The sequence below is a fragment of the Centrocercus urophasianus genome, unplaced genomic scaffold, assembly GCF_019232065.1.
Source record: "Centrocercus urophasianus isolate 14NV4802_14NV808 unplaced genomic scaffold, USGS_Curo_1.0 seq_30, whole genome shotgun sequence".
In the NCBI taxonomy this organism is placed as follows: Eukaryota; Metazoa; Chordata; class Aves; order Galliformes; family Phasianidae; genus Centrocercus; species Centrocercus urophasianus.
In genome coordinates, this window is record NW_024884867.1 from 2941011 (window position 1) to 2968442 (window position 27432).

At 40.6% G+C, this 27432-nt stretch overlaps 1 protein-coding gene and 1 long non-coding RNA gene across 7 annotated transcripts in view; one reads left to right on the plus strand and one right to left on the minus strand.

Annotated features, from left to right (window-relative positions):
* Positions 1-1823: 1823 nt before the first annotated feature.
* The window catches only part of CIT (citron rho-interacting serine/threonine kinase), a 72552-nt gene continuing 46943 nt past the window's right edge, over positions 1824-27432 (minus strand). For 3 of the 6 annotated variants that reach the window (XM_042828792.1, XM_042828793.1, XM_042828791.1), the window contains exons 25-48: positions 21850-22047; positions 21190-21383; positions 20549-20684; positions 19285-19389; positions 18463-18603; positions 18162-18269; positions 17315-17432; positions 16905-17069; positions 15737-15874; positions 15299-15479; positions 15000-15091; positions 14647-14751; positions 13616-13785; positions 12444-12524; positions 12086-12221; positions 11266-11405; positions 10326-10418; positions 8311-8419; positions 8065-8193; positions 7211-7291; positions 6507-6585; positions 6233-6412; positions 5297-5630; positions 1824-4824 (exon numbers count right to left, since the gene is read on the minus strand). In XM_042828792.1, the coding sequence (XP_042684726.1) occupies positions 4801-4824; positions 5297-5630; positions 6233-6412; positions 6507-6585; positions 7211-7291; positions 8065-8193; positions 8311-8419; positions 10326-10418; positions 11266-11405; positions 12086-12221; positions 12444-12524; positions 13616-13785; positions 14647-14751; positions 15000-15091; positions 15299-15479; positions 15737-15874; positions 16905-17069; positions 17315-17432; positions 18162-18269; positions 18463-18603; positions 19285-19389; positions 20549-20684; positions 21190-21383; positions 21850-22047 (3237 nt within the window). In that variant the 3' untranslated portion in view covers positions 1824-4800. Of the gene's footprint in view, positions 4825-5296; positions 5631-6232; positions 6413-6506; positions 6586-7210; positions 7292-8064; positions 8194-8310; positions 8420-10325; positions 10419-11265; positions 11406-12085; positions 12222-12443; positions 12525-13615; positions 13786-14646; positions 14752-14999; positions 15092-15298; positions 15480-15736; positions 15875-16904; positions 17070-17314; positions 17478-18161; positions 18270-18462; positions 18604-19284; positions 19390-20548; positions 20685-21189; positions 21384-21849; positions 22048-27432 lie in introns of all 6 variants that reach the window. The other 3 variants (XM_042828796.1, XM_042828794.1, XM_042828797.1) reach the window with 2 other exon arrangements.
* LOC122165611 lies at positions 8801-21362 on the plus strand. The gene is made up of 3 exons (XR_006170566.1): positions 8801-10024; positions 13939-14015; positions 18714-21362. It is a non-coding gene; the product is annotated as an uncharacterized LOC122165611 (long non-coding RNA).

Genomic DNA, 27432 nt, shown 5'->3' on the forward strand with positions numbered 1-27432 from the left:
TGGTTGACTTGCTTTGTTTCTATCTTTCCCATTTTCTTGGTGGCCTACACTTCCTTGAGTTGTCCTGTGTTTTGAGCCATAAGTGGGAGATGATGGTGCTTTTTAGGCCTTGGTGGACTGGGTAAGCTTTTCACCCATAGTTGCATAGTTGAAGAGTGTGCTAACATGTATTTGTAATGCAAAGTTTTACAGGAAGAAGAGTCCAATTATTTGTCACAAGCCCCAGTGATCAGGTCAGAAAAACTTGATATTGGCCTTCAGCCCCCCCCATGGATGTCTTTGTTACAGCCACTCCTTGTGCACGTGGCTTTATGTGTGTGGAGGTTGTTTTGTTTCTCCATGACAGCGTGTGATGGTTTGTTTCTATTTGTCTTCTGGTGAGATGCTGTCAAATTTCCATATGGAAGCATGCTTTGGTAGGTTACTGTGACCACAGCCATTCTTTGTTCTTCTGCCATGGAGAACTTTCATTAAGTAAGCAATGACTTTTTCCATAGCAGCTTCCACAACGGTGCAGCTGTAGTGCAGATGAGCTGTCATGCTGCAGCAATGCGATCAGGGTTCTCATGCTTTGCTGTCAGCATACTAAATGTGGACGTGGTGTTTTATCAGAAATGTTTATTGTCCTGAAAGAACAGAGGAGCAGTTTAGAGGTAACTTACTACTTTTTCTTGCAAAGCAAAGTTTTGTGCGTGGCAAAGACTGAAGAAGCAGGAACTCTGAGACATGGAGAATAGAAAAGAAAGGTGGAAGTACACAAGACTTACTTAGAAGTATTTATGGATGTGGCCTTGTGGATTATTTTTTCCCCCTAATTAATACAGGCATGACTCACTGCAGGCTTTTCATCAGCAATGAGATGATGGAGCCACAGGCTGGAGCCAAACACTTTACAGGAAGCTGTTTTTTAGATTTGCAGACTGCAGCCATCTCTCAGAAGGTAAAGAGCATTTGTTCTCTGGCGTGCAGCTGGCAGCACACTGCTAACTCCTGCAGCTGCCCACAGAATGCTCTGCTTGTGCCCTTCAGAAACCCCTCCAGAGGGGCTGGATGACAAAGTCCAGCACACCACGCCAAGGGCTCTGCTGCCTTTACTTCTGTGATCACCTCCACCTTTCTTTGCTCTGGCTGAGGGAGCACAGCTGCCCGAAGGCCCATGGGGGGCACGTGCTGTGGTGTGGCATTCTCTGGCACCTATGGCAGCCACAGCCTTCCTCCTGTGAGCCAGGTACCCTCAGCACCCACAGCGCTTTCTGGTCAGCAACTGTGGGCTCGGGCCCTGGCTGCTGGAGTGCTGACAGAAGAGGTGAGTGGGTTTGGTTTGGTTTCTCCTTGGAAAGGAGAAGTTGTTGCTTTTATTATTTTTTTTTTGCTAAGTTGTCTTCTGCTTGACAGGTGAATGAATGAGATTAATTGCACTGCAGTCCCTTCTTGTAATGGGATGAATCAAATCCCTCCAAAAGCAAAAACAGGAGCTGGACTTATTAGCTCACTTAAAGCCCCCACCCACATCTCACAGCCTGTGCTGTTATGTTTATTCTTGGCTGTTGCTAAGAGAGCTGTTGCTTTATTTTTTCAGTGCCTTTTGTTGCACTCACTCTGGAGTAAGCCTTGTATTCTGTAAATAAAGAGAGCTCCTGTCCCCCACCCCCCACCCCTAAGTCTCAGCACTCACATGGTGGTCGAGCTGAAGTGTTTTGTGCAGGGTTTCTTGATAATCAAAAGGCTTGATAAGTAATTTCTTTTACTCCACCAGTTTCTGGATTATTTTAGTTTTGTTACAATTCTGATCATGCATCATAGGACTGCAACAATGAGCTTTAAATAAGTATTCTTTGTGCACAGTAAAATAGAAATGAACATTTAACAAGTTAGCATTTCATCATATACATCAGATAGTAGGCACAATAGATAAATCAAGCAGCTTGGATTTTTTTTTTTATGTAGAGCATTTTCATGAAGAATGCCATGTAGACCAAAATGTAATCGGAGCTATTAGTAACCCTCCCACACACCCTCCAACAAGCCCTTTATTGGGGGTAAGGGGGCGGCTGTGTGCACAGAACCAAAAACACTGAACAGTAGGAGGACAAATTAAGTTACCGTAGGCAGCAGTGTGAATATTAAAAACCTCTTCCTGTGAAAGAATACTTCAGACCCTGTAAAAACTGGTTCAGTTAAAAATAGATGTATTTACATTTAAGTCTGATCTAGCAAGTTTTCCCAGCAGGTGTAAGTTAAGATGTACAGCAACTCTGCAGGTTGTACTCAATCTGAATTAGATTTGTGAGCGTTTCTTTTCTTAAAAAGTTGCAGCTATTAGGCCTTGAAGCACCAGCATATTGCAGCGGTGGGATGAGCAGCTATCTGTCCCCTTTGCTACCAGTGCACTGCTGGGATAAATCCCAAACCTGTCGTTAGATCACACTAGTGCTAATTAGACGATGTTTTTTTATTCCAGCTCAAAATGTACGGGTCGTTCAGCAGGGCCACCTTCTTCTCCCTTATACTCACACGTGTCTTAGCTCTACCCACATCACTGGTTAAGTAGGTGAGGGCAGAATTCAGCTGTAGGTGTTCGCAGCTCACTGCTGCTATAGTAAAATAGGTGGACAAATCCATCTGTTGCCGTTCGTATGAACATGCTTTGCTTTTGTGAAGCCACTTATGCTACTTGTTCAGGGATAACAACTACTAAAATGCTAAATAGTCAAGGTCAGCTCTTTGGTAAGCATCGATGCCTATAGATTACACAGCTTCTACTGCTGGGTGCAATATTGGGATGGCTTTGGGATACTCTGTGTAGAAGGAAGCGTTCATTTCACCATGCCAGTCAAGATAGTTATTTGTTTTATTTGGTTATTGTTCAACAACAAAGTTCAATACTTTCCAGGTGGAGCTTTGAACTGTCCCTCTAGTTCCCTCCCTTATCGATAATAAAAAGGTAATGAAGAAAATTCCTCTATTTTTTAGATACCTAAAATCTCATTTATGCTAACAAGCTTCAGTTGCAATTTAATGTTACAATTATTTCCTCATGGGAGCTAGGAGGAGCTGAGGCCCCTCCAGTGTCTGAAGATGGCTGTCCACAACCACCATTAAAACAAAAAAGCCAGTGTTGAAAAACACACAGTTTACAATAAAAAAGTAGAAACCAATTCAATTCCCTTTTTGTTACGAATATAAATTTTCTTGTAAGTATGTACAGTCCTTTGAGCTATTTCTATAGCAGGAAGCATTTCACAAACAAGACACAAGAGATACGCTTGCAGGACTCAACAGGCCCATTTCTGAGGTCTTGAAGATCTTCCATGAGATGCAAAGATTTAAAGACTGATCTCAGTGACCTTTCAAAGTATTCAGACCAGGAGACAAAACTTTCAGCAAGTTTCCTGCCCTATCATCTGATCTAAAATAACCCAACAGACAAGAGAACGGAGTACAATATTCATGAAACTTGCCCAAGGACACTGACAAAGGACATTTGACTTCTTATGGATCTTTAGAACAGGTTAGCACGGGCTTGCAAGGGACTAGCAGAAGTTTAAGAGGATGGCCAAGGGAAGATTGGACGCAGTTTTGCTCTTTCCAGTTGTAAAGAACGTGGTTGTTCACTTAGGACGTCGCTATCGCAGACTGAACGGTCAAAACCTGCTTTGAAAATCATTTGCTCTCTGCTTCATGGTCACGGCAAAAGAGAATAGGAAGCAATAAATGGCTCAAGGTTAGATATGCAGAAGCAAAGGCCAAGGTGTCAGTAACTGCTAAAGCTGTTCATTGTGAGTATCCTCTTGTGCAGTGACAGTCGGTTCTTATTGTATGACAAGCTACGGGTCACAGGGAGGGCCCAGCTCTGTGCTGCTTTTCTCTCTGGGGAAGGTCCTCTTGGGGTCTGAGCTCTGTGGTGTAACTTCTGAACGGACCATGTTTAATGCAGAGAGAAGAGGTGTGACTGTAATTCTTGTCATAGAATAAGGCTCGTTAACTCTTCTTTGCCAAATTGCCAGAGTAATTACCAGTTATTTTGCAGCGTAATCTAGAGGTTCAGTTAATTTACAAGTGAGGTACAATACACTACTCAGCAAAGCAACCTAAAAGGAGAGAGCAGCCAGTGATGGTGCAGCAGCATGCAGTGAACTGTCATGCAGAAGACCTGGATAAAGTCTTAACACCCCAGTAGCTTATAGATAATGCACTTTGTCTTGGAGTAGGGCACGCGGGCTCATTTAAAGCAGGGTTCTTCCCTCCCCAACAGAGCTGCTCTAGAGCAATTCTAGTGAGAACAAAATAACTCTCAAAAGTGGCAGGTGAACAGATTTACCAAAAGTAATTTTTGTGTGTGTGTTCTGTAGAGAATATCCAATCACACCTTCTATTGAAGGACTCGGTCACCTTGGCCCTTCTGGTTCCAGGCCATTAGGAATTCCCAGCACATCTCAGAACTATGATCAATTATCTGGTAAGGGGTGCTAACCACATTGAAGACCTGGGGTGGGACTCCGGTCCCATTTAATTTCCTTGATGAAGTACTAGGGACTATAGTGAATACAAAAAGTTCATGAACTGCTTGAAAGAGTAACAGTAGTACAAAGTGCAAAAACAGGAGTGCAGGAAAGTGCAGAGAAATTAACTGAGATGCGAACAATCTTCAAAAGCATCACATCTCCTGATATGAAGCTAGCTTTGGCCCAGAAATGCTGTTTTGGTAACTGGGCAGCAGACGTATGGAGTGCATATAACTCAGTATATTTCCTTTTTTTTTCCTGCAGGTCAAGATGAGTAACTTTGTCTAGCTGAGACTTACACTGAAGACTGGTCCCAGACCTGGCAGGGAAATAAAATGACAGTTACACAATGCACGTGTTGTTTCTACAGAAGCACAGGTGTCAGAAGCAGTACATCACCTCACCACTGCTGCTACAACTGAGTGCTGCATGTCTGCTTGCTTCCTGGTGGCCTAATGCTTAAACCACTGACAAAGGTAAGCGCCAGCATCACACTGATCATGGCAGGCTCCCACTATCTCCCTCTCAAGCCATCAGTGACTTGATTTCTATTAGTAAAACATTCACTTTCATGTCTCAAGAACTTTAACCTGTTCTCAAGTCAAGCTGCTTTTGCAGTTACGGAATTAACGCAAGGGAAGGGTCAGGAAGTTACACAACTTCAAATGTTCTGTGCTGCAATAGGAGCAGGGTGAGATGGGATTTGCTCTTACACTTTACAGCACCACCAGCCCTTCCAAAGTCCACATCTTTTCATGAGATCAGAGACGATCTCCAAGCTCCCCACTTACCTTGTTGACTTGAGCAAGAGGAGTTCTGGCACCACTCACAGGCATTCGTCCTCGGCTGCTTTCATCAAACAATCTTCCAGGGGACCTTTCTCTACGGGTGCTCAAAAGCCGGCCTGGAGATTTCTCCCTCTCCAGTGGTCGCCCAGGTGATTTGTCCCTCCGCAGCTCTGTCCTGCCCTCACGGTACCGATGGGGTGTGCTTGGTTCTCGAGGGTGGCTGGGACCTTCGGGTGGTCCTGGGCTCGACGCTACCCGCTTGGTTATGTGCTCGTTGTATGTGGGAGGACCTCTCTTGTTAGGGCTGCTGTCATTCAAAAATAATGGACGCGAACAGCTGAGCGACAAAAACCTCATGTTACATTTCCTCTTAGCAAAAATGTAACTCTCCCGAAATCTCTAGTAGTGTTCACCTGAAAAATCAGACCTCCCTAAGCCCTGCTAAAAAGTGCAAAGATGGATCCATAAGCTACGCATCCCAACTTTTCAGTTTTCAGCAGCGCTATCAACTGTGGTATTTGTGCACTCATCTCAAGTACCACTGCCCTGCTGAGCCTTGCCTCCCTGCATGCTCTCCTTTAACAGAAAGCGACTCTTGATTTAGAAATTCTGACAGTTGATATTTAGTATCACACCATCGCAATCTAAATTCACCCTGTTTCGAAGTCACGGTCAACACAAAACAGCTGAAGAGCTCAAAACATCCCTTGTGTTTGTGCAAGAGATTCGCCACAGATTCCTACACAGCTGATGTTCCTCAGTGCTCTGGATTTTAAAACACGAGGAACATTTCTTGTTCCATTCCAGCACTACAGTAACTCACTAACACTGGCCTCTGTCTCCAAGAAAGAAGTGAGGGCAACAAACATTTAAGGGGGAAAAGGATATCTGGAGTGAGTTTGCTTACACAAGGACCACAACACACCAGCTTAGCCATACCTGCGTGTAGCAGAAGATCCTCTGTGGTGCTCATTGTTGGTCTCCTTCACCAGATTGCCCTTACAGCAAATCACCCTTAATTTATCTTGGTAAGAGGAGGCCAAGTAGATAGCTCCAGATGAAATTGCAGGCCCTAGATACCGTGGATTTGGGATCTCCAAGTGGGCTCGTGCAGGAGTTCTGGGTAAAATTGCAGGAAAAAGTATTTACAATGACAACACTGCACCCTTTCCTGGCACACGCTGCTCAAAAGAATGAAAAGGGAACAACTTACCCTAGAGAAGCCCGTGCCTGAATCTCTATCACTTCAAGGGAATTGAAGTGGGTCACAAACAGATAAGGCTCCCTATAGGCTGAAGGAACATCACAGAGGCAGGAGAAATACAATATAAAGTTATCTGTTAGAAACTTATTAAAATGTTTGTGAACACAACAGAATGCTGGGAAGCCCACTGGGAAAAGCTAGGAAGAGCACATTTTCTGTGATGTCTTATTACAAACAAAATTACTAAGAAGAGAGACAGGAGCTTTGAGAATTGCTGCTACAAAACCACCTGTATCCAAAGAAATTTTACTAACTGAAATAATATGAATAAGGCATAAAAATGGGTTATTAACTGAACAAAATCCAGCGGGTAATGCAGAAGGGCTGAAGGAGCCACACTAAAATGATATATTCTTGACTATTTGAGGTATTTCCAAGCATCATCAAAAATTCCACTAGCCAGTTTAGTCGCTGTCAAGCTAAGAACATTAATGGAACACATCACTTTAGTCTGTCTCAACTGTTTACACCTCAGAAGGCCTGCCATTTGGATTTATAATGATAGCCATCATGTGAAAATTGCCATCCTTCCTGGGAGAGCTGGGAGAGGGAAGAGGAAATGGAACTGCTGAGAGCAAAGAATACCTTTCCCACAAGTATGTTTCCTCATTCCACTGATGTCCATACCCCAGTGAACCTCCCCCTGCACCTACCAAAAGCTAAGGGCAAGCGATTCCACTTCAGGTCATCAGTCCTACTGCGTCTTCCATAGGAATCCACAAAGACACCAAACTCTGCCAAGAAAAGTAATGTCAAGTCATGAGCAGTTTTGAAGACACAAAGCATTCTGGCAGGGATTTCTCCCACTGAGAAAATGTACACGATCTTGCAAGTCCCACAGGTTGCCTTGACACTGTCTAGACTTAAAGAGTACTTGGATACCGAAAGGTATTTGAATTCTAGGTCTCTCTGTACCAATTAAGGTAAGGTTATTATTCCATCTGTTTCTGCAGCTGGGAACACTATGCTACTCCTACTGTAAGACACTCAGAACTACTGATAGTGGGCTTTTGAAGACTTCCTGTGCATTTCCATGACACTATCCTGAAGGGCCAATAAAAGCAGCTGTAAGAAAAAGTAACACACAAGACATTTTAAAAGTCTCTTCTATCAAGCATTCCAAAGTTTGAAAGGCCTTAATTGGGATAATCAAACACCTGTTTTACTGAACATTAACTACAATCCCTCCTGGGCAAAGAAGACTACCTGTGGTACTGAGCCATGAGTACAGAGAACTTTTAAGCCAGAAGCAAGCTGATCAGAAGCACTGCAGAAAATTGGATCAGGAATAGGTATTTTAGCACCAATTTTCTGCGTATCTTCAATGTTGAAACACCAGCTGCAAATCTTTCAGGGCTTTTAGATTCACTATTTCTAAAAAGTCTTTTGTTACCAGGCCCTTGGAAGTCAACTCTGTCCAGCTTTCTCTCTCAGCAGCACCTTTTGTTTGTTCCCATACCAAGAACAGATGCAGTGCAACAGCTGTACAACCACACAATACACTTACCATGAAAACACAGCAGATACTCCTCCCTCTGTCCTGTTGGGTTTACTTGGATGATGCTGACTGGGAAACTGTTGGTGGATGCAGCAAACACAGCGGAGGCCAAAGTGTGGTCATTTTTATCCAGGAACTCTGCAAAGAGAATGGAGAAAAACAGCTAGATCAGCACATCAACTTTTTTTCCCCTAAAGCAGTACACCACAGAACCTGTGGAACCATTTGGTGCATTCCTTAGAAAATGCTTCCTACCCTCCAGTGTGTACTGCTTCATCTCAATTTCATAGAACTTGTTGGTTCCAATAATGATGCTGTAAGTGGTCAAATGGATACAGCTGCAGGGCTCTGAGGTTTCAATCTCCTGGAAAAGAGAAGGAATGGATAGACCAGTATTAGTTCCTTGTAATTGTATACAGATATTGCTTATTATGGAAGGTTACACAAGGGCTGCTCTGAAAGTAGAGCCTCCTATTTTATTAAGTTGCCCCACAATATCAGAGGTGGATATTGGTGGCATAGCAGTAGAGGTTGAATCTTCTCACCAATATTCTGTTATATTTTGCTGCTGTTTGATAGATGGCAGCAGAGGGGCAGTCTAACAAAATAGCATCTGAAGTAAAGGTGTAAGACTGAATTCCTCCACGTGGACAAAATGGCACCTACTGACATTCATCAATGCTTGCTGAATGCTTGTGGAGATCAAACAGTGGATGTGAGCACAGTGAGGTGGTGGGTGGTGTGTTTCAGCAGTTTAAAAACACATAATTTGTAAATAAATCCGAGGCATTACTTTTGGAGCAACCTATGAATATTGCCACATTTATAGTGGAGAGAGACAGTAACCTTTCAGCATCCTGGAACAATAGTCCTGTTTGAAGGGAAAGTTTTATTTGGTTGGAAGTGATGCTTGAATAGAGACTTGCAAGCCAACTCATGTCCAGGTGCTAACCTCAGTGAGAACCTCTTCCTTTTAGAAAGACACCTTATTCTGAAAGGCATTCTGCTCTCTAGCTCAGTTTACTGGAATAGCAGGGAGTGGCTCCCTGCTTATTTGTAATAGCTTGCAGCCACACCAATGACTGCACGTCTGAAAAGCTGCCTGGAGATGATATAACAAACCTGTGACCTGCTGTAGGGAACCTGCTTTGGCAGGGGGGTTGGACTCGATGATCTCTGGAGGTCCCTTCCAACCCCTACAATTCTGTGATTCTGTGAAACCGTTTGGTTTCTCTCAATCCTAAATTGCAGCAATCATGTCACATGTTTGTCTCCAGAGTCATAGATTTGATGTTGACTTCTGTAACCTCTATTGTCTACTGTTTATCCCAGTTTATCTGGAAACTTAGTTGACAGAACAGAAGGGCATATTCTGGGCTTGCTGCCATCTTGTTAGGATCTAAATTGAGTTGTCTGGATCATCAAAGACGTTGAAGTCGAATGGCAGCATTTGCAGAAAGCAGCAGCTGTAAGTCTTCAGAGTTTTCTGTCAAGTGGCACTCTGTCATGAGCAGGAGTTGGTATCAGCTACGATTGTACACATTGCAGGTTTGCTGGCATCCATACTGTGTGTGCCAAGATTTGTCCAACACGTGTATCTCAACTCTCCAGGAGGCCAGCATCTGAATTACTGCATGTCTGCCTGTAAGTGACTGGCTGAAGAATTGCAGAGATTCTGCTTTTCACATATGCACACGACAGAGCAAAGCAATGCACGCTCCAGAACCATGCAGTACTAATGGTGCAGGTGGAAGATGGCTGCATACACTGGAAGTATATGCACAGCCATGTGAGATTTGTATCTTACAGCCTTGTTGGCTGTATTTATCAGCTGCTTATCCTGTGATGGGATAATACCAAATGAACTTTGATCAGCATTGGAACAGTAAACAAGTTATTTAATTGCAAAGAGAGAATTCATTTGTTGAGGATTTCTCCAAAGACAACCAAAGGGAGGGAACACCAATGGGTAAGTAAGAAAAAAGCCTTCTTTGGGTAAATAAGCACAGGTACGGGTACAGCTGGGTCCAGTATCTCAAAAACCTCAATTCTGTTCTCTGTCTCTCAACATATGCCAAACCTCATCACAGGAAATCACCCTGTGCTCTCACTTTCCTCTGCGCACATAGCAATTTTCTATCACTTCTGCTGGCAAACAAATGTTCTGGAGCAAACATCTTAAACTTTTTTTTTGCATGCATAAGAACAATGCAAAGCCTTAGTGCAGTGTAGGAATTACCTCAGCTACTGAAAGGAATTAATAAGCTTACCTTTCTGATACAGAACTTGCTCAAGCTCTCATTGTATCGCAGAACAACCACTTTATTGGGCATGGCTGCACAGATGCAAAGACCATTCTCAACCTGTAAGGAGGATTACAGCCATAGGTTAGGGTGATAATAAAGTAAATTTTACTGTTGAATGTGTGGAACAGATCCAAAGACCTTTCAACACAAAAGGAAATTTGCAGAGATAAGCAAGTCCATTTTTAGTAGGGTAGTTATAGAGCAAAGTAGTGAAAGGATAACAAGCCTCTTGAGATTCTCAAAGGAATATAAATCTGAACTGTTTCTATGATGCCTTTCATGCTTATAACAAATCAGAAGCCTTTTACTAAAATCAGTAAGAAACCAACATGAGGTAAGTTGAATTTTAACCCCTCAAACTGCTACCTTAAAGATCACTTTGAACTGAATGATGTTCAGTTTGTTATCAGAGTGCTGCGCAGAATTAATTGTTAATGAGAATTTTTACTGTGGCTAAATGTTCCACACTGACCCTAGGAATTAGCATAAATATCAAGCTTTATCAAGTGACACAAATAAGTAAATTCGCCAGCATGGAAACTGTTAGATGACATTTGAGAACAAACAGTGAATGGAATTCACTGACTATAAATCTTAAAGCTGAAGCAAACTCTGAGGAGACAGCTACACTGTGCTTTGATGCATTTCTTGTTATATAGCAGTTTAGGTTATACCATCATGTCACCCTGACTCAATTTATTCACATTTGTGGTAGATTCTCCATCCCATCTCCAGCTCAGTCTCTCTTTTCCACCTATACTGCTCTTATTTGAAGAAAAAAGATTTTAAACAAGAATACAGGCTTTGCACTTGTTGCCAGTGAAATAAAGATGCTGATTTGATTAATATTAAACTTGGTAGAGGCTAAAGGGTGCTCTGGGAGCAGGAGGGAGCTGTGTCCTACCTTGCCAGCAGCAAAAAGATGACATCCTTTGACAGCCTCAAAAACGTTTGGTGAGATATCAGGTTGGGCTGGAAGGTGAGACTGGGCTAGAGATTGCTTCACCTTTTTTACATCAACAAGACACAAAGCCCTTTCTTCTCCTGCAGACAAAAATGGTTACATTTTGTCAAGGGAAAACTCCTTGTTCCCTGCAAGTCTTTTTTGTTACCTAAGCAGCAGCTTATCATTACAGGCTGTTACTGTGGAAACAGTCATAGTGTACCATGTAGAAGTCATTTCATATTATTCCTATTAAAAGTGAAATAGAAAACTTATCTTAAAAAAAAAAATAAAAAAATAAAAAAATAAAACCACCACAAAACAGGCAATAAATCCACTGGGAAAACAATTCTCTGTGGATTAATAGTGTTGCTAACGTCAAGTAGGTCATCACTAAAAGCAGCCTCATTAGTGCACTATCCAAAATTATCCAGAAAGTTTTCTTTTACCCTTTAGAAAGTCCCTAAGAAGAACTCTTCTGTGCCAACATAACTGGCAATGAGTTTCCAAGTGCTCCAATAAATGGTATTACAGACCATGCCTGATTCCTCTCACATGAATGTTTAACTCAGCCTTCAATTACATATTCATTTATGAGAAAACACCAGACAGTATTGTGTTAGCCACTGCTCCTGATGACACACCAGTCTTAAACAAATAAACACAATTGTGTAATTAATCTAAAGGAAAGCCTGGGCCTCTGGAACCTGCACAGCAGCAAGTTTCCAAAGCTATCAGCAGAAGGTTACTGCAGCACACACAGCAGCATACAGCCCCCTACCTGCTATCATGAGTAGCTTCTCCAGATCCTTGATGAGGTGAATTTGGAACACAGCACCCACTCCTGGGATGTGCGTTAAGGAATTCTTTAATACATTCAGGGCATAGAGGCCTTCCTCTGCACCCACCAGTACAACCTACAGAGACAGCAGGAAAAAAAAACAAACACTGCACTGTATGAGGAGAACAAGGAATGCTCCAAGAGCAAGTTTGGATGAGTGTTTACCAGAAGATGCAGTGAAAAGGACAAAAAAAGGAAACCAATAACCAAGGACATAATTACACACATTGCTGTGAAGGCAGTTTTCATGAGTGAACTATCCAGTATTCAGTAAGGTTCAACTGACCATTGTCATTACCTGGTCACTGAAGGGCATTGTGCAATTTATATCCAAACGGTCCTCACCCTCTAGCTTCAGCAGGGAGTTCCCAAGCAACTTCTGTAAATAACAGAAAGAACTTCTTTGTTATTGCTAAGTCAAACTTCCTCTGCTTCTCCAGTTGTATTTTAACAATGCAAAATCATGATTTCAGATGGGATAAAAGTTTAGTATAGATTTTCTTTTCTGATAAAGCTAAACGTTGCAGGGATCTCTCCTACAAAAGAAATAGTAAACTTTCAGCTGCCTGAAATGCAGTCAGAAACTGATCAGAATTAACCTAAACTTGTGTACAATTTATTGTTATCCCTATAATTTCCAATTCCCTCCATCTCTGGCAGTGGAGCACTGGCTTTTTTTTTTCCAGAAGGATAAAGACATCCAAATGTCAGTGAGAGCATCTATTTTCTCAGAGACGAAAGAAATGTTAGCATGAGAGATGATTTCCTCCTAATCCGATATTCATTACTTCCAGAGCCAACATTTTAATATGAAATGCCATAGAATCAAGTCTCCCTTCCTCAGAAAACAGATTTATCAGTACAGCAATGACAAAAGGCTATCCAAAGTCATAACAACTCAATTTAACCTTTTATCCTTATCAGGAATAAAACTAAAAGTAAAAAACAAACACATTCCTCTCTGCTACAAAACAAAAAGAAACCCCAATTTTTTAGGAAAGAGCTCCTTTCTTTCTCTCTTTCTCTTTCTTTCTCTCTTTCTCTCTCTTTTTTTCTTTCTCTCTCTTTCTCTCTCTCTTTCTTTCTTTCTCTTTCTCTTTCCTTCTTTCTTTCTTTCTTTCTCTCTCTCTCTTTCTCTCTTTCAAGACTTGCTCATTCCATATAGTACACTATAAGATATGATTTAAATCATGTTTTAGAACTGCTCTCCCTTCCTTTGCTGTATGCTGGAATTGCAGAGATACAATTTTTGAGTCCTCTTACTGCACTCCCAAGCCTAAAGAAGGGCACTGTAATATAAAGGACCAGTCTCACAGCGAACTAGTTCCTGATACTCATACTGCATGTCTTAAGGCAGAAATAAGAACTTACCTTCAGTTAAACCTCAGTATGTCAAATACCAAAAAATCATTTTTCAAAACTCTGCTCCCTCCCAGAATATTTATTATTAAATGAAACTTTTATACTCACAGCATCAGCCTCAGCTTTTTCTCTGGAAACTCTCCCACCTGCCACTATTGATTCCAGTGCTGTGACCCAGCGCTGTTTGTCAGGGAAGCTGGGTGCTAACAGGTAGAGTGTTCTACCAGGCCAGCAAGTGGTGTGTGGATGAGACTCCAATTTTAGGATATATGGCACATCTGAGATGTTGCATAGATAGAATAAGACTTAGATTAGATTTTGGCATATTGTCAATGGACTTAAATCAACACCTTTCAGTGTTATTGGAGAGAAGTTGTATTTAGCACGATGTATTACCACAGCAATTTATACAGAGGTTTCTCCTTTTACAGGTCCTGCACAGGCTAGTCTCCTAAAGCTAAATATTAGCTAGATGTATACAAACCATACATACAGTGCTGTCTCTATAGTAAGTAAGAATCATTTCTTGTCTTTTATTCGAAAGAAATAACATTATGGGGAAAAAAGAACAGCCACTCAGCTAGTTTTTTCCTGTACTGTTCAAGAAGTATCTGTAAAAATCGGTTGTGGAAACCTTTGTTTTTAACAATCTGAAGCCTTTAATGTTTAAATCAAGACATACATAATCTTTTCATCAGTTCTATTCAATACATACAAATTAAAACATTAACACTTTTTCATAATAAGAGACTGTACACACCCACAGTATTTCTAAGTTAACGACTTTCTGCTTAGAGCACAATAGTGACACATATTACAGAACTTCACACTTCATAACGAGTACTGATCAAAGAAATGTAAAGTAAACCAAGTTTGCTTTTAAGTATGCTACAAAATGCTAATATTTACTTCCATTTGGCTTGATGATTATCTTATTCACAGTTCAAGTACCACGACAGAAGTAACTCCCTATGAGTAACCAAATCTAACCAAACCTATTCATTTCATTCAGAGAGGTAACCTTGAAATTGCACAGTTACAGAATGAAAGTTAAAGGGAAAAAAAAAATCTGTTTAGCCAAACAGAATACCAACTGATGGCAAATCAGATGAAATCCATTTGACCTCATTGATTCTCACCTGTCTTTGCTGTATTGGAAAGTTCAGTAGCTCCTACAGCTCCATGAACAGTTACATCCCCATCAGGAAGGCAGAGCTCAAATTCTTCCAGAGGCCTCTGTCCAGCTGCAGAGGGAATGGGGAGACGGAGTAAGAAAGAACAAGCAGTGAGGAAACTAACGGATAGCAAAATGAAGTGGATGCAGGCTGGATATTTCACAGCTGGATTGTGATAACATACTAGCAAATAAAACCATTAAAGACCCCAAAAAAACCCACAACAACACTGCCTTATTACAGAAGATTTAGCTAAATTACGTATGGCTACAGCAAGCAATCTTTAGGCCTTGTTCTTCCTAGAAATGCTAAGTTACCTTCTCTTGCTTCTGCATCATAAATGAGCACTTTTGTTCCTTCCAGGACAATATACTTCCTGTCCCAGCCCTGTTGCCCACGTTTATTATTCCTGAAGAAAATAAGCACAAACCCATGTTGGATTTTTTACTTGGATTATGAACAAAACAAACATGCAAATTTTAAAAGAGATTCCATTGGTAGCAAGAAGTTGTAATGAACATATCCAATTATCACATCGTAAGAGCCAGGATAATACACAGAACTGTCCCAAATGTTTCAGCACCTGACATGGCACCAACCATCACGTTCATTATACCTTGGCACTTTCATCCACCCTTCAAGACGTAGATTGCTGCTTGGCTCCTTCAGCTGCAGACCAGGAGAATTCATTTTATCCCGGCAGAATGCTTCAGAGAAATGCGTGGCATATTCTGCTGGCAGTCCACAAGTAGCTGGCAAGCAAGTTGAGCATTTTGGGTGACACATCACTTGGCATTCTGACAAAAAGACAGCGAAAAACTTATGTAAAATGATGAAAAAAGCATTACAGTTGCCTCAACTCCTAATGCACAAATCCCAGTTTTTGTCAGAATCTCCTTCTATTCTACATCAGATGTTTTCTAAAGTAGAATGTTTGCCCAAGAAATTTCAGCCTTCATGCTTGGTCATTCATTCAACCTTCACTGACAAGCAATTCCAGGCAGCTGATGCTTCTTCATTCTCGTCACACTACAGGCACACGCTCTGCTCTTACCAAGACATTTAGATGCCTGCCGTCCAAAGTGCACAGTATCCAGACACACTGCACATTTTGTTGCTCTCATATTTAGCCCCACATTAAAACGATGTGGGATATTATGATGCATTCGCTCTTTCAGGCGCCGACTGTACTCTGGAAGGGACAAAAATCTATTCTTAGAATGCGTATTGTGACAGGGATGAAAATTACAGTAGGTTTTGACATTTTAAAGCCAAGGTGACTGCATATTTCTATCCCTGATGAACAAGGACACTGCCTATTTTCCTTTGCAGCCTGCAGATCTTAAGCTACCTCAGTAATTACCTTTTACAGTTGCACAGAAGATGCCACTTGAAAACAGACTGTAGAGCTGACTTTGCTATTTTGGTGTAGCAAGATTATGCTGAACAATCCAACCAAATTTCAAGTCTGGACTTACCTCCAATTCCTAAAGATGTGCTGGACTAATCACAATTTTGCTTATAGGTAACAAACTCTCCAGCACCTATACTGTTGTAATCAATACATCACAGATCTTTTTCCTTTTTATGCCTTCATACTAACCACCAGTGGCGGTATATCTCAAAGCATACCTAAAACAGAACCTGTTAGTGGTTCTATTCTGTATTTTTGGTTGTTAATGAACAAAGTCAATCCTTCAAAGCACATTTTTTCATCAATAAGCATCATTCTTTTCCCTTTATCTGCCACTGAGGATATCTTTCTATGCCAATGCTACTCATTCTTATAGCACCCTGTGCTTCCCCAGCCTGTGATGGCCAGACCAGTGTGCGATTTTGGCTTGTCCCACCTTCAACTGAAGACTGGGAGGTTTTAGTTTGAAGTCTCCCTGTTTGACATTCATTCTTGAACACTAGTTAGATAAGTATAAAAGAGCAGAACCCTTAACCTGTTCACTGTTTCTGATGACCCTGTCGCATCCATTCTCAAAACTATGGAAGGGCATTACAGGTACTACTCTTGATCTTAGCCAGAAGGCTGAGAAACAATATCTCAATTTCTAGATAAGTAGATATCTATGTCTTTGAACTGGTATTTTCCTTTTATGCCTAACCAAATCTTCTCCTGTTACCAAAAATATTGAGGGGGGAAGGAGAGGGAGAGAGAGATCACACCCATATAAGATGAAAACATACAACAGAGAAGTTCATCAAGGACCTACCCTCTGGGGTGGAGGATTCCTTCCTGCGACTGGAGGGTGGAGCTAGCAGACTGATTGGGGTAGGCTGATGCTCTGGTGAGCGGACTATGGCAGACATGATGATCTGCTGCCTGGCTGTGGCTGGAGTGGATGGATGAGGGTGGTCTGATATTTTCCGATGAGCAGCTACAGATGAGATAAACACCACTCATTAGCATAACCAACACGAAGCACTAGCTCATAGCAGTGGTTCTATGTGACCATTCAATGGTTACAACCAGCAGAAAAACGTGTAGCCTTCCTGCATCTTCTTTGCAGTAGGTTAGAATTTAAACAACACATTACTGCTACAGTGACACACAATTAAAGGCATGTATTCAGACCAAAAAATGTGCGCCGCCTCCAGATTCACCTTTTCTGTTAACTCCTACCTTCCTCACGAGCAGATCTGAGCTCAATGCGTGTTTTCTGTAGAGCCTCCTCCAGCTCAGCAGAACGAGCTTTCTCCTTCTCCAGTGCCACTTTCAGCTCATTGTATTGCAGGGGAACCTGTGTGGGTAAAGAAGGGTCCTCTTTCCGCCGACTAAACAGGCCCTAGCAACAGAAACACACAGACAACTCCTAACTCCTAGTAAGAGATGGCTTAAACTAGGCAAAGTGAAACTAGCTAGTGGCAGTCCGGCCAGAGGGCCTAATGGTAATTCTGATATAAGTAAGGATGGATTTTTAGTTCATATTGGCACTGGAGAGAAAATGTTGAGATATGGATTAATTTAAAGGGGGACATACGTTACCTGCCAGTACTCACATGCTGAGTTTCCGAAAGCATCTAAACAGAGGATCTCAAAATATGTGGTTAAAATTAATTTAAATTACTTAATTCAATATGACAGAACTGCTTATGACAAAGACGTGACACAAGTCACATCACCTGACTAATCAATCCTATGCTAAAAGACAGCCACTCTAGATGCACAATATGTTCATACACACATACATACTTACTGTTAAAAGGAAAAAAAAGCACGGTTAAAGCTCTGTATTCCTACAACAACCTCACTGACTTGTAGCTATTGGGTTGGGAATAATAAGGTACTGCAAAGGACACATGAAAGACTTTCTGCCTAGCAAAGCTTATCCTCATTAACTTGGAATGCTCAAATGACACATCTATGCTACACATAAAAAAAGATAAAACAGAAAATTTTGAAAACACAGCACATAGCTATATAGAAAGCCATCATTTAGTTCTATGACTCTCAAACCTCTTTCACCCACCTTTTTCTTTTTTGCTGGTTGGTCCATCTTCGCTTGCAGGAAATCAATGAGTTTGGTTTGCTGAGAAATAGTGCCCTCCATTTTCACTTTTTCATGGGAATAGAGAACCTTTGAACCACACAAAGATGTCAGAAATTTCATCTGAATAGCAGAAACAAACAACTCAATAGCAGAACAGAGCTAAAAATACTGTACCGTATCTCATGACTCTGAAAAATACTGGATTAGGAAAGGGTCATATCCCAAAATTCCACCTTAAACGGGGAGCACAGAGTCCTGCCCTCTGTTTCCTCACCCTCACCTGAATGTTTTCCAGCTGATATTCCAGATCACTTCTTTCAGTCTTCAGAAGATCTGCTCGATCTAGAGCCTCCTGCAGACCTTGAGTTAAGCGGAAGATGTGGTTCTTTTGCAGATCCATTTGCTGCTGCAGCTTTGCCTGCTGTTAATAGCAAAAAAGTGGTGTACTTTTTTGTTTGTTGTTGCTGTTGTTTGTTGTCCTTATTTTTTTTTCTTACAAAGAGCTATTACATGCTATTCTTTTTTTTGCAGAAAGAAATAAAAAAAGATGATTGCACAGCTTGGACCTTCTTTAAAAGCTAAATCATGGAGAGCTTTGCAAAGCCTCATCTGTGGTCTCCAGCTACGCACCCACAGCACATTGGCTCCAGACTTGTTTATAAGCTATGGTCCTCTGATTGGTGTAGGAAAGCCTTGTCTGGGCACAGACACTGCCTTGCAGGTGTGATCTAGGACATGCCTTGTCAATACAAGCTTCTCTAATAATCACTGGGACACTGGCTGAACCCAATCACCATTTCTATCACCAGACCTGCTTTGACATTCTCATTCAAGTACTGTGTCCACTGGCTGAAGAGCCCTTATTGCCAACTCTTGGCTCCCAGCCCACCTTTCCCTGCACAGCAGTTCACTTTTGTAACTCCCTGATGTGGCCACACATTTTGCAAAATTTTAGGTAAAAACAAAACTTCCATCTTCATTAATTGTCTAGTTACGATTGAGAAGGATGGATGTGCAATACTGCTACTGACTCAGCTTTATCTGGTCCTTCCCACAGTGTGGAACTTTCTTCTGAAGTTACAACTTGAATTTACAAGTTTACCTCCTCCAGAAGCCTCTGCTTGAGCTCCCTTTCTGTCTCAAGCTTCTGTTGTAAACTGCGTGCATTCATCTCCAACATAGCATGCTTCTTCTCCAGGTCATTGAGCTAAGCAGGTGGGACAGATGATCAGGACAACATAAAAGAGTGATAAATATAGTGTTTCACAATCTTAAAATTCAACCTCACCAAACACACACAGAAGAAAAATGATACAATTATCCTTTACTTACTATAAAGGGTTGAGGGGGAAAAAAACTGGTGTGCCACTGTTCAAATGTTGACATCAAGTTATTGACAGAACTCATTGTACACACCTGGTATCACAGCCATTCTCCAAAGGACACAAGTACTGACTGTGAGACAAATGGCTATAGAGCAGCCCCACAGAAAGGGATCTGGGAGTGCTGGACAGTAGGCTCAACATGAGCCAGCAGCTTGCCCTGGCAGCCAAGACCCCAATGGACCCCAATGCAAATGGCATTTTGGGGTCCATTAAACACAGCATAGGCACTCAGTCAAACAAGAGGATTATCCCACTACATTTACCATTGGTGCAGCCTCATCTTGAATAGTGTGTGCAGTTCTGGGCTCTGCACAGCATTAAAAGGATAAAGATTAAGATACTTGAAAGAATCCAAAAGAAAGAGGAGAACAACAAAGCTGGTAAAAGGGCTAGAAGGCATGTTCTGTGAGGATAGGCTTGAGGACAAGTGGGTTGTCCAATGTGAAGAAAAGGTGGGCCAAAAGGTGACTTCATTGCCTCTTCTCCTATTGCCTCGTTGAAAGAGGCAAGAGGTGCCTCTTTCTCCCTACTATCTGAGGATAGAATGCAAGTGAATGGCCCAGAGCTGCACCAAGGGAGGTTCAGACTGTACATTAAGAAACATTTCTTCACTGTGTGGCTGGTCAAATACCAGAGACAGGCTTCCTAGTGAGGTGGTTGATGCCCAGTGTCTGTCAGGGTTCAAAGGGCATTTGGTAAAGCCCTTAATAACATGCTTCAACTTGCAGATAGCCCTGAAGTAATCAGACAGTTGGACGAGATGTTCTTTGTAGGTCCCTTCCAACTGAACTATTCTATTGTTCTAAAATTAAATTCTAGGTCTTTGGCTTGAAGCTAGAATTCTATCCTGTTGATCTACAGTATTTATTTTGCTCTTGCATCTTGAAAAAGCTGCTCAGGACCACAATTCTAGAAATCATATCTTTATAAAAGAAAGGTATCTCAGCTCGTAATGAAAGCGTAGGATTGAAAATTGCTTACCTTATCAGAAAGGCTCTCAGCTTTGAGTTTTTGTTCTTTTAGTGCTTGCTGGAGGGCTAGAATCTCTGCCTTGTGTTCTTTGACAGCTAGTTCTACCACCTGGCGAGATTCAGTAATACGCTGATCTGCTCTCACTCTGAATTAAAATGGAAGACAATGTTACCTAACACCTTTCTGGGTTTGACCTCTTCCTAGCATGCAGTGGCATCAATAACTTTCAGAGGTTTGCCTCAAATTCAAGATGTTACTTTACAAAGCCTGACTGCTTGTTGCAACACTTGTATTATACAACCTTGCCCCACTCTAGAAAAGCTGCTTGAAAATTTCAATACCCTGCAGTTACACTTTGGAGCAAGGACCAACTTTTCATATAATAAAGTAAAAGAGAAAAAAAAGATGAAGACTTCTATAAATTCCAGTGATAAATACCACACCCTCTTGAATCACTTACTTGCAAAAAAACAAAAGGAACCATATTAGTGGTGAATGACTGTTAACTAATATGCCATTTTTAGAACTACTTCACAAGAATTTATATTTAGTTCCCACTCCCATATCCTATTCCAAATATATTTTTGTACTAGCTTCTATAGAGCATATGCATACAAGTTAATATAAAAGGGGAGGAGGGGACAAAAGACCTGCTCTGTTTCTCAGTATCCAGCATCCTCTGCAACTCTCTGACACGACATTCAAACTGAGACTTCTCATCCCCTAGAACATTTCTCCAAGCTTCCCACTGACGCTCTTTCTCCAGGAGTTCATCGTTCAGGGCCTCCAAGTCCATTACTTGCTCTTCCAGCATTGTACATGTTGTCTTCAAGGCCTCCATAGTCTAAAAATAAATCCTCCTATCAATTCTCACATCCCACATCAAGCATGCACTTTAAGCTTCAGCCTTACCATTTAACTTAGAGTACATGCAAATTGGCAGCAAACATAAGCTGGTAAATCACAACCCATTTATTTCCAACTTGTGATTGCCTTTAATGTCAGCTCAATCTCATTATGAAGATTTGAAATTGCCAAGGTCACAAAATTAAATAATTCCATGTTATGATACCTTCAGAATGCAAAATTTCTTCGCAGAATAATACAAAGAGAAGTAACAAAAATTTTCAATTCGTTCAAGTACTTGGGGAAGGAAGGCTTGAGCAATAATTGGTTGAACTGCCCCTAGAAGCATATTCATTCTCTACAGGCTTCCAGATTTAACATAATTTTTAGCCTTTCACATAACCACCTAGCTATCATGGAAAGATTGTAGTCCAGATCTCTCTAAATCTTTACTAAATCCTTACTTGTTTCTGACTGGTAAGCTGCATCTCTCTCTCAGTGATCTCTCGACGGAGATGGTCAACTTCACTTCGCAACTGGACAACCTCATCATTGGCCCCTGAGGCCTCATCAAGTTGTTTGGACAGGAAGAAATTCTGATTGTTCAGTTCTGCATTGTCTTCACTGAGCTGGTTCAGCTGTTCTTCCAAATCTGTGATCACCTAGAAAGAAAGATAAATTAGATTCAGTGAGTGCAGGTTGTTTTCAAAGTGTTCTCCTCTCACAGGAACATTTACTGCCAAGCAAGAAGACCACTTGGCTTCTTTTTTTTTTTTTCCCCCTTTTCAAATTTACACACATGAAACACGATAATGACAGATTTTATGCAGTGGGAGTACTTTGATTACAAACAGAGTTGATTCGTGCAGAAAACACCTTGAAATTTTCTTTAAGTTTTGTTTAGAGTATAAATAGGCCATAACAACTTCTTTGAGAGAGAACTGCCTTATTTAAGGCACTGTGCTAGGAGTCAGGAGTTCTGGTTGTATTCTCAAATCTGCTGCTGACTCAGTGTGCTTTTGCCAAACCACTTTTTTTTTTTTTGCCTTAATTTCTCCTCAAGTAAAATGAGGCTAACGCTTCTTACAGAGACTTTTGAAGCGTGATATTTAAGAAAATTGAACAAGAGGTGCAAAGAAGGCAGTATAATCTGATGAATCCTTCTAGCAATTGCGGAGATTACTATAAACAGCATTGTACGTAGCCAGAAAAAGCAGAAAAATTGAGAAATGTACTTCATCAAAGTAATATCAGCATAGGATATAGGAAGAAAAAAATGTGGCAGCACAACAGACTAATAGAAAAATGAGTGAAAAGCAGAAATTCAGCATGCACAATAGCCTTGCCTTTAATGAAGAGGAAGCATTTATCTCTTAAATCAGAATAGCATTGTACTACAATGCTTTAAACCACATTCTGCTTCAATTTAAAGAACAACAGGAACAACAGTGGGCTCTTTTCACAGTTCTTTTTGATTTTTCATGAGTGAAAGGCCATCAGCACTGGGTGGGTGAATATTTGTACCTCCTAACTAAAAAAATGTCATCACAACAGAAGGGGAAGGATCCTCGGAATAATGTGAACAAAAAGAATTTCAGAAACTAGAAAAGTTCTACAATTAACATTCAACTATTAGAAATACAATCAAGAGGCATTTTTGCCTAGACGCCAAAGAAAGGTGAATAAACACTTCATTAAATGGGAAAAAATATAATCCCTCAGAACACAGTTGGCCACATTCAAACGTGTAGGGAATTGGAACCTTTACAAGTCAAGCACTTAAATAAATAAAGCAGTGAAGTGTTGCACGTCTCTTCTCAGCTATCTGAAAAGATGGCAACTACTTCGTTTTGAAGAATCTGTAAAGCAGGTATTGGCTGCTTCTTACCATGCCTCTCCCAGATCTAAATTAGCAGTATTTGATTGTTGGCAGAAAAAGTCCAAGTGCCATTATTCTCTGCTGGGTGAAGGGGAGATTCCTGCTATTCACACGTTTGGGGTCAAATCAAAGTGATTCTAAACACTCCCTAAAACACAACGCTGCTGATAAAAATCTGCTCATGTGGATGTTTCCTGAGCACTCTTCCTGCCCTGTTCAAAATGTGCATTTTGAGTGAAATTCCCAAAGAACTCGGACTGTATCATAAGGATATCTTAGTGCCAAAGTGTTACAGGGATACTTGTAAATGTATTTATGAAACCAAAAAGGAACAGAAGAACACTTGCTTTTACAGTGTTTTACCCACTATTCATACAAACAACACAGGCGATTTCCCCTAGCTGCCAGATCAGATAATACCCTTCCTTTTCTTCTACCTTTATTTTATTTTCTGCTTATTTAACCACACTAATGAGTTTCAGGCAATCTGTTACAGATCTTTGATCTCTTCCATTTTCATTTTATATATTAATTCAAGTACTTTCTATAAAGTGTATTATGCTATATTTGAAATATAAGAGAGACGTGAGGGGTAAATCCAAAATTGGTATGGTGACATAAAGATGCAGTACTTCAAACTACAAGGAGGCTGTGGATGCCCCATCCCTGCAGGCATCCAAGGCCAGGCTGGATGTGGCCCTGGGCAGCCTGGTCTGCTGGTTGGCGACCTGCACACAGCAGGGGGTTGGAACTGGATGAGCACTGTGGTCCTTTTCAACCCAGGACATTCTATGATTGTGATTTCAAGACAGCTGAATAACTTAATGGCTTAAACTTTATTCATCCTTATTCTATGTTCTAAGATTTTGACTTCTTTCTCTGGGTATAACCAAAGTTAAACCAAACCAACAAAGTGACTTGGCTTAAATTCTGAACACGATGTACAACCTACATAACATAATGTAGTTAGAGTTTCTTCATTTATTTTAAAGAGAGAGAGTTGTTCTTCTCATAATCTTCCGTTGTTTTTTTCCTTTTTCACAGGGAAAAGGAAAATATCTTGACAACATTTTGTTTTAAATCTAGCTGCAGGTATATATAATCCAATAGGGTTATAGAATTTATAAACACTATAAAGCTTAAGTGATGATAGATAACAGTGTCACAGGAAAATGAGATGATGTGTGATGTAAATGCCTGTCCTGGGAACCAAAACCAAAGAGCACATGATAAGGGATGTGACCTTAGGCATACATACATACATACATACAAACAACTATGCCAGAATCCCATACCTGAAAAGAATTAATAGTTTTAGGCATTTTTCTTTTCAGTTAGGGAACTCCCCAAGCAAAACAAACAAAAAAACTGAGCTGTAGCTATGAAGTTAAATTTGTAAATCTATATTTAAGGAAAGCCTACAATGAAACACTATTATAGCTTTTTAAAATCCAAAACATCATTACAAAAGTCTTCAGAAAACAACCAAACATTTGAAAGCTTAGGGGAATACTCCCAGGCAATCTAGGCAGAACATCTGCACCATGCACCACCACTCACAGAGCTAACAAAATGTTCTCCTCAGTCTACGTGCATCTTCATGTACATCTGTGTTCATCTTCACCCCAACAAATCCAGAAAATTGAGAAAAATCTAACATGACCACACCAAACTTGACAGACTGTTCACTACATACCACATCTAAGCACACAACTTATCTTCATATAGATACCAAAGATGGTATCTCATTTCAAACATTACAGAGTAACCCAAGCATAACAAACTTCAGCAAAAGTGATCATACTCAGCACAATTCCCTCCCCACTGCACAGTATCAGAGGGGTAAAGTGTTTCTATATTGTATATCATACACAATGTACAAAATTTAATCCATCCTCTCCATGCATCAAAACTACAGTCAAAATAACATGGGAAAGGAAAAAAAAAGAAGCAGTTTTAGAATACTCTTAAGTGCAGTTTGCAAGCTTCTCCAAAGCTATGCTGAGATCTTTCAGGAAGATGTCCCTGTTCTCAGATGCCATCAATAAATGCATAAATGGGAAATGTTAGGACAGTACAAGGTTAAACGCTTCAGAATGCTATCAGCAACACGTTATTTGGTGTTTAATTCAATTTTTAGCACAATTTTCATTCAGAACTTACAAACGAATGCAAAATTTTACCCCATTCATTTCCAGTCCCCACCCTGATCTTTACTAAAACGTTAGCTGTCAGAAGTTAATAGGAAAAAAACAAAACTATCTCACATCCCCAAGTTATCATAAGGAGCACATGAGAAAGGACTGCCCTTCACTTTAACTTATTACATGTGGATCTGAGAGATGAAGCCTTTCTAGCAGAGAAATACCAACCATCTTAATGGAGCAGAATATCAGGCCTCTTACTGACAACAGCTGCAGACAGATACTGGCCTTGTACGTCTACCTAGATGATGAATATGTAACAACTAATTCCTCACTTTCCTCCTCTCTCCATAATCAGACAACATCTGTGACTTGAAAAATACCTTACACTGAAATTTCAGTCTCCAAAAATTCATCATGGCATAGCTTGCAGGACACTGCTCCTGTTAACAGCCGCAGAGCAGTGGAATATTTCACTGTCTGTGTTCCCTTCCTTCCCACACCAACCCATCCTTAAAACATACAGTCTCCTGCTGTCCTCCATCCTTGTCCTCAGAAGATGAGCTGCCACTCCAATCACGAGCCTCACTCTCAAATCATGGCAGTCATGCACACAGAAGGTCCCGTTGGCCTCTTTCACAGCAATATCACTGCAACACCCTCAAAATCTATGATGCTTTGCCAAACTACAAAAACTCCACTTCTGCAGTAACATTTTTCATTAAATGAAATGGCCCCTCCCAACAACAGACAGTTGTAAATACATGTACTCACAGGCATGCACGTTTGTTTGTTTGTTTGTTTGTTTTATCAATTTAACTAAGCCATAAAGAAGTTTTTGCCTGGGTATTAGGCTAGTGGGAAAGATCTTTGGGAAAGAAGAGATAATTTAGCAAAAGTATATAACATGTCTGGACATAATTTTGAACATGTAAGATTTACTCTTGCACGTCAGCAAATTGAATCAACATGGAATCAGGAGTTTAGACTGAAGTCAGAAGGGAAATTTTTTCATGCCTTGCTAATCTCCTAGAGGTACAGAGACAAGCTTGTTAATGCTTAAGACAGCAACACACAATGATGACAAAAGAACCTCAAGGAGTGGAGGTAACCCTTGTTTTAATGATGAAATCTTGAACAAAGGAAAATGCAGTATCTAATTAGTATTTTTTAAAGCCACTCTCTTTTCTAGAATAAAAGCAATGGCCTGTTATCCCCTCTCCCTCCCCATAAAAATGGAAAATACAGGTGGTGGGTCCACAGAATAACATTAATATTTTACTAAGCTGACTGTAAATATACTTTATGGGACACATTTTCACCTAAATTTTTATAGAAATTACCGCCTCCTTCCTGAATTATTTCTGAATGAAATTACTGAATGTTTCCTTCATGAAAGAATCCAATCATCGTTAGATAACTTAGTAACATTCTTGACTCCAAACGAGTTGACGAACCAACAAGAAGCAATAATTAAACGCCAGATGGAAATAACTGACAAAAACGTAAATCTCCCTATTTAAGAAAATGCATTTTATTTCTAGACTGCTTGTTTATTGCCAAGAAAGCAACTTTTAAATCTCAAAAAGGATGGCAATGTTTTTCACGGAATAATTCTTTAAAGGTAGAGGAATAGTCCTTTCCCCCTCAGTGGATTTGTGGCAGGAGCCAGCACTGTGACAAGATTACAATAAAATATCATTCTGTGTGCTTGGCCATGTTTATCTGTGTGTGTGTAGAGCAGGTTCAACAATTTGCCATTTTTCCTATAGTTACGTATCCTATCACTTATTGCACAATTGAAGTCTTTGTGGAAAAAAGCAAAAGCCAGTATTTTTTTTTTGGCTCCAACAGTAAACAAGACACATTGCAAGATGAAACAATGCAGAGCTATCAAAGCAACCGAATACAAACATCACAAAGACAAAAGAAATCAAGACCAACAGATTTCTGACAGTTTGTCAGATTTAAAACTGACAAACAGGAGAACCTAAAGAAGTATTGACTTGGGTCAGAGAGCTTAG